Here is a 6,477-nt window from a genome sequence, read left to right as displayed (position 1 = left end):
CTCTGGATCTTTTGCGGAGAACATGACGTGAGAAAAAAAAATTGGAGCAACAGCATACATATTTGACACTTAATAATATTATTTATTTTTTAAAAGATTAAGCAATGATAGTTAGAGCGAATGAATATGGTACGCATACATTTATAGGGTACTGTATACGAACAAATACATTATATCTATTGATAATAATTTAATCGAACACATGGTGATAACAACCAAATATTAAATGTAGGTGCAAAACAATTAAATGTAAAATGCTGCTCGTGGACTTCTGGCAAACAATTTAGACTCGAAAGAACCGGTTCACTGAAATGAATCGTTCGAACGAACCGACCCCCTCAACTGAATTGGACAGCCCAACGGTAGCCTAATACAAGCGATGCGCGCTCAGGGAAACACCCACAATTTATATGCAAGGGGCGGGGAATAGTGGGTGACGTCATCTGCGTCCAATCAGTTGGTAAAGAGATTGCAAATTGGCATTTTGGAAAGATTTAGAAACTCGTGTTAACAGAAAACTGGGTCTATGATAGAAATGGGTGTATTTGATGTGCTTTTTAAAATTTTATTAGGAAAATGCTAGACAAGTGGGCTCTTTGCAAACAAAGCTTCTACATTTTATAAAAGACCTTTTATAGGCTACATAAAAATGTTGGAACAAATTAAAAAAGAAAAGGGAGCTGATATGTGAAAACGTGCTAAACACAACATGTAAAATTAAAGGAATATAGGATGAATGTTTTAATACTGGTCACTATTTTATTTAATTTTTTTAATGTTTGCTTTTAATGAATGGTGGTTTGCTGCAGTGTGGCAAATAACTTTTACAAAGTGCAAATATTTCATGTTGACTCCTAACTAGTTGATATGAGATACAAAGTGCGTGCCAAGTAATGATACAATGATGCTGATAGCATTCCACTGCCATGTCAACCAGCAAGCCTGGCTTTTTATGAAATACATTTGAATATATTTGAATAAACTAATTCATCAGTTTAACTTTTACTAGTCTAGTTAGACTAATTTGCTAGCTCTGATATGACACCAGCCCTTTATTCATTTAGATTTCATTTTCAGGGACTGAAATTGATTGAATAAGCTTTGCGCCACCTAGTGGTCACGAAAATACACGCTTTTAACAGTCAGTTTAGCATGCTATGAAACATATTTGTAACACATCAATCAGTAATCAGACTTTGAATAAAAAATGGAGATATGTACAAAAATTCATGCATTTATTTGATGTGTCAGTTTGCATTCATAAAACATGTTACAACAATGATGGGGAAACAACGAGCATCTCTAACAATCATCTTAAAACGCTGGGTTATGACACACAGAGGCATGTTTTCACAAGCACTTGAGGATGGAGAAGCTGCAGGTGGTTCCTCCTGGACAGCTGCAGAGCTTCCCGAAGCGAGCGCCTTTGCGAACCGCACACTGCTCACCTGCATCACACTAAACACACCATTGTTTCTTTAATGCACTTGTCAGACTTTACACTCTAAAAAATGCTGGGTTAAATACAGCCCACTGCTGGGTAAAATAGGGACAAACCCAACAATTGGGTTGTTTTGATCCAGCGGTTGGGTTACTACCCAGAAGGTTGGGTTAAACAACCGCTGGGTCAAAACAGCCCAATTGTTGGGTTTGTCCCTATTTTACCCAGCACTGCGTTGTATTTAACCCAGCATTTTTTAGAGTGTACAGTTTTCATATTGCGTAATTACATTAGGAAGCTCTGAATAACTCAACCTCAACAACTCAGTATGTCATTACCCTGTTGAAAAAACCAGCATATGCTGGTTAGGTATGTTTTGACGCTGGGATGCTGGTTTAAGCTGGTCCTTTGCTGGTTTAAGCTGGTCCTTTTGCTGGTTTATTAACCAGCAAAATCAGCATATGCTGGTTAGGTATGTTTTGACGCTGGGATGCTGGTTTAAGCTGGTCCTTTTATATTAACCAGTTTATTAACCAGCAAAAGGACCAGCATAAACCAGCAAAGGACCAGTTTAAACCAGCAAAAGGACCAGCATAAACCAGCAAAGGTCCAGTTTAAACCAGCAAAAGGACCAGCATAAACCAGCAAAGGACCAGCTTAAACCAGCAAAGGACCAGCAAAGGACCAGCTCAAACCAGCAAAGGACCAGCATAAACCAGCAAAGGACGAGCTTAAACCAGCATCCCAGCGTCAAAACATACCTAACCAGCATATGCTGTTTTTTTCAACAGGGTATTTTGTGGAGTATTCTTCATGGAGTACATTTTCATATTCCCATCTTCCCAAAATTAGATTCTGTCTTCGTTTACTCACCCTCGTGTCATTCCAAACCCCCCCAAAAAACTGTTTATCTTTGGAACAAGAATGAGGATATTCTTAAAATTGACTTATCATTTTTATCCATGCATTGAAAGGCAATCAACATGTTCAAACTTCAGCAAGGACATGATCATAAAAGTAATCGAGCAATTTAATCCAAGTCTTCTAAAGATCATGAACTGATTTTAATTTAGACTTTTATGCACATATAAACATTGATCAACACACATACGTAGAGCTCATCAAATATGGTAAACGGAAACTCAAACGATCGTGTCAAGTAGGTTAACTAGACTTTTAAAGGATGGACAAAAAATATTCAAAATATCTAAATTTGTGTGCCGGAGATTAGGTTTGGAAAAACATGAGGCTGAGTAAATGATGACAGAATCTACATCTTTGGGTGACCTAACTCTTTAATATTGGATAAAATAGTACACTCACATCTTTACAAATGGAATTCATATTAGTATTAAGTTAACATAGGTAGATTTGAATTAGTTCACAGTTTTATTTTGAGTGGATTTTGCTGTGTATTTGCTACACACTGCAGAAATATGTGACAAACAGTTATTAATGTATCTATTAAGCAATATATTTAGAAGTATTTTATCCTTTTGTCCTTTCTCAGAACAAAATGTTTCAACCAAAGCATGATTTCACTGATATACAGTTCATATCCAGAGTTCAAAATGTACTGCAGAATACCAATGACCTAATTACATTTGTATTATATTCATGTGTAAGATATGTGTAAACAGACACTGTAAAGGATTGTATTACTGAACAGACTTACCGAGGGAACCCAGCCAAACTTCTTCTCTGCAGTGGGAATCTGTTTGTTTCTCAGTTTTGCAAGAACTTCTTGAAGAGCTTCAATCTATAAAATATATATATTTTTCCTAATGAATGTATCTGTTAATGCTGTAATGATTTCTAGAGTGTCTGAAACCAGTTATCTTACCAGTTCTTTCTCCTCTTGAGCCTTCATATTATCGTCTATCGAGCGGATCTCTAGAAAATCATCACAACTAACTAGTAGCATTAAGACGGAGCAGGTTACGGTTAGAAGAAAGATCCGATCACTAACCATTGTGTCGAGGAACAGGACTTGACGTCTATCGTGACCGACTCTTCTCAAGTAACAGAAGAAGGACCATCTCAAGCACTTATAAGCTCTCTGCGCAATGATCAGATGCATCAAAATGAGATGTTGTAGATGTCTCGGCTCATGTCTCCACTGAGAACGTCAGCATGATGATTCATACGTCTGACCCATGACCCTCAAACATCAAGCCACCGATGTACACCTAACCTCATCTTTGACTACAATCACCAATCCTTTTTAGTTTCCGGAGATCATTTCATGACCGGAACATCTATGACAAGGCATTTTAAGAGAACCGGGGCCAGTTGCAAACCTTTTGTAAATCTATTTTGGTTTTGTGCGTCATGTGGGTTATGAGTGAAAATGAAACATGCACATAAACATCTCAGCATTAACAAATAACTATTAATGACTGAACAATTAGATCACCATGACTTTAATACACAGAAGATCTTTGATAGTTCCAAATCTTTTACAATTATTTTCCATATAATGGAAGTTGGAAGTAGATGAAATAAATGAAAAAGAAATGCATTACACCGGTATTACAAAGTGTCATGAATTAACAGATTTTTTTTTATTATTATTATTAGTACACTCTAAAAAATGCTGGGTTAAATACAACCCAGTGCTGGGTAAAATAGGGACAAACCCAGCAAATGGGTTGTTTTGACCCAGCGGTTGGGTTACTACCCAGAAGGTTGGTTTAAACATTTAACCCAACCGCTGGGTCAAAACTGCCGAATTGCTGGGGTTGTCCATATTTTACCCAGCACTGGGTTGTATTTAACCCAGCCTTTTTTAGAGTGTGGGTTACGTCTGACCCTGGATCTGAGTAACACTAAAACTACCCAAACATTGGGTTGTTATGTCTGACCCAGGAGCTGCAAAACAACCCAAACACTGGGTTGTTACATTTGACCCAGGAGCTGGGTAACACAAAAACTACCCAAACACTGAAAAAATAACCCAAAAATGACCCAAAAGGCTCAACCCAGCATTTGGGTTAAAAGAAAATAACCCAGGATTTTTTAGAGTGCTGAATCACAACTGTAAGCTGATAAAATGATTTATAATTTGAGCTGTCTGGTCAGATTTCACAGGTCAGTTTCAAGTAATTCATCTTTGCTTTAAATCACGTCATAAACAAATCACGTCTGGTTATTAACCCTGTAAGGCCCACTGTTGTAATATTACAACATCATTTTTAGCTTGATTTTTTCTCTCCAAGACCACATTCACACAACAATCCCATTGTTTAGCCTTACGTCGGATGCTAGATTTGAAAAAATAGGCCTGTTTATCTGACCATGAACTCACACAACCTTCGAACGTCCCTTGAAGCACATCATCTTGTTTTTCTGGACTGGATAAATCAACATTCAAGTAAGTAAAATGCCTAAAACGTTTTTTTTCCTGTGATTAGTAGTATGTCTAGATCATGTACACTCTTAAAAATAAAGGTGCTTCGCGATGCCATAGAAGAACCTTTTTGTCTAAATGGTTCCATAAAGAACCTTTAACATCTGAAGAACCTTTCTGTTTCATAAAAGCTTCTTTGAGGCGAAAGAAGGTTCTTCAGGTTACAAAAAGGTAAGAAAGAGATGGTTCTTTAAAGAACCTTTGACTGAATGGTTCTTTGTGGAACCAAAAATGGTTCTTCTATGGCATCGCTTGAAGAACCTTTTGAAGCACCTTTATTTTTAAGAGCTTCTCACTTGTTCCATGTGAAAAAATTTTTATAAATAAAAAATACTAATAGAAACATACTGTTTTTGATCATTCACAAGTTTTAAATGTCTTTTTTGTTACCATTTTGAGATTCAATCAAAATGCAATGATTATTAAATAAGTTCAAGAATAAATTATTTCTTCAAGAATTTGAAAGTATTTGTGTAGCAATATTTGAAACTATCTGTATCTTATAATTTATAAAACATGCTTGACATGGCCCTGTGTTCTTTTCTGCTTGTTTGCCCAAACATCTGCTTGGGACAGGTGATCATGTTCTGGAATGGAGGGGTTATATAAGTGCTATTTGCATGATACGCTATCAGACAGTATTGTGTGAATTCTGTGAATGGGTGAATTTATATTTCAGAATGTCACCAGGCAGGAAAGACTGTCCCATCATCACTGATACTATCCAGAATGGGAACAGTGACAGCGATGGACTCTGATACGAGAGATGCAAGTTTTAAAGTCCAGTGATTAAAGGTTTAAAGTTTTCATGTAGTTTATCAGCTTTTGTAAATAGAATCTGAATGTTTTTTAATAATAAATGGTTTTTCATAAAAATATGACTTATTTTATCCTTATTGTGTGATTATTAGTGTATATGTCCATATAGGCCACTGTTATGAGGTTACAGAAGCATCACACCCTGCAAATGAACTCTTATATATCCTCTACATTTCTTCAGACAGTGAATAAAAACACTGAAATAAAAATTGAAATTCTGAAATGCAACGCGTTTAATTACACAATAAGCATTTTCCTCCCATAGAAAAACCCAGTATTAGTTTGGTCTTTTAAAAACACTGTCTTAAGGCGTTAAGCCATGTTAAGTGTTTTTCCTTTTAGAATGTCCCTTCTTGGGTGGTAGACAAAGAGAATGTGTGCAGTGTTGATTTACAGTCATTAATGTCTTATAGGGGTCATATGATGTTGCTAAAAAGAACATTATTTTGTGTATTTGGTGTAATGAAATGTGTTTATGCGGTTTAAGGTTTAAAAAACACATTATTTTCCACATACTGTACATTATTGTTTCTCCTCTATGCCCTGCCTTTCTGAAACGCGTCGATTTTTACAAAGCTCATCGGTCTGAAAAGCGAGGTGTGCTCTGATTGGCCAGCTATCCAGTGCATTGTGATTGGCTGAATACCTCCAGCGTGTGACAGAAATGTTACGCCAGTCACCATACTGTGATGCCTTGTCCAGCCGGAGCGATGAGACAAAAACATTAAAACCCATTATAAATGAGGCATTTGTTGCATCCAGTGGGGACATAATTACTGATTATAATGACTTATACTGTCTTTTTACG

At 36.5% G+C, this 6,477-nt stretch overlaps 1 protein-coding gene across 1 annotated transcript; it reads right to left on the bottom strand.

Moving 5' to 3' along the window:
• Window positions 1-1,252: 1,252 nt before the first annotated feature.
• LOC107550683 (cocaine- and amphetamine-regulated transcript protein-like) lies at window positions 1,253-3,796 on the bottom strand. Its single transcript, XM_016232025.1, has 3 exons — window positions 3,285-3,796; window positions 3,117-3,200; window positions 1,253-1,458 (listed from the first exon to the last, which is right to left on the bottom strand). Exons 1-3 carry the CDS (start codon window positions 3,519-3,521, stop codon window positions 1,351-1,353), a joined length of 429 nt encoding a protein of 142 aa, XP_016087511.1. The 5' UTR covers window positions 3,522-3,796; the 3' UTR covers window positions 1,253-1,350.
• Window positions 3,797-6,477: the final 2,681 nt, after the last annotated feature.

Source organism: Sinocyclocheilus grahami, unplaced genomic scaffold (genome assembly GCF_001515645.1).
Source record: "Sinocyclocheilus grahami isolate Dianchi unplaced genomic scaffold, SAMN03320097.WGS_v1.1 scaffold405.1, whole genome shotgun sequence".
Classification (NCBI taxonomy): Eukaryota; Metazoa; Chordata; class Actinopteri; order Cypriniformes; family Cyprinidae; genus Sinocyclocheilus; species Sinocyclocheilus grahami.
The sequence above is the reverse complement of the archived record's forward strand: the minus strand, read 5'-3'. Positions and strand labels throughout refer to the sequence as shown.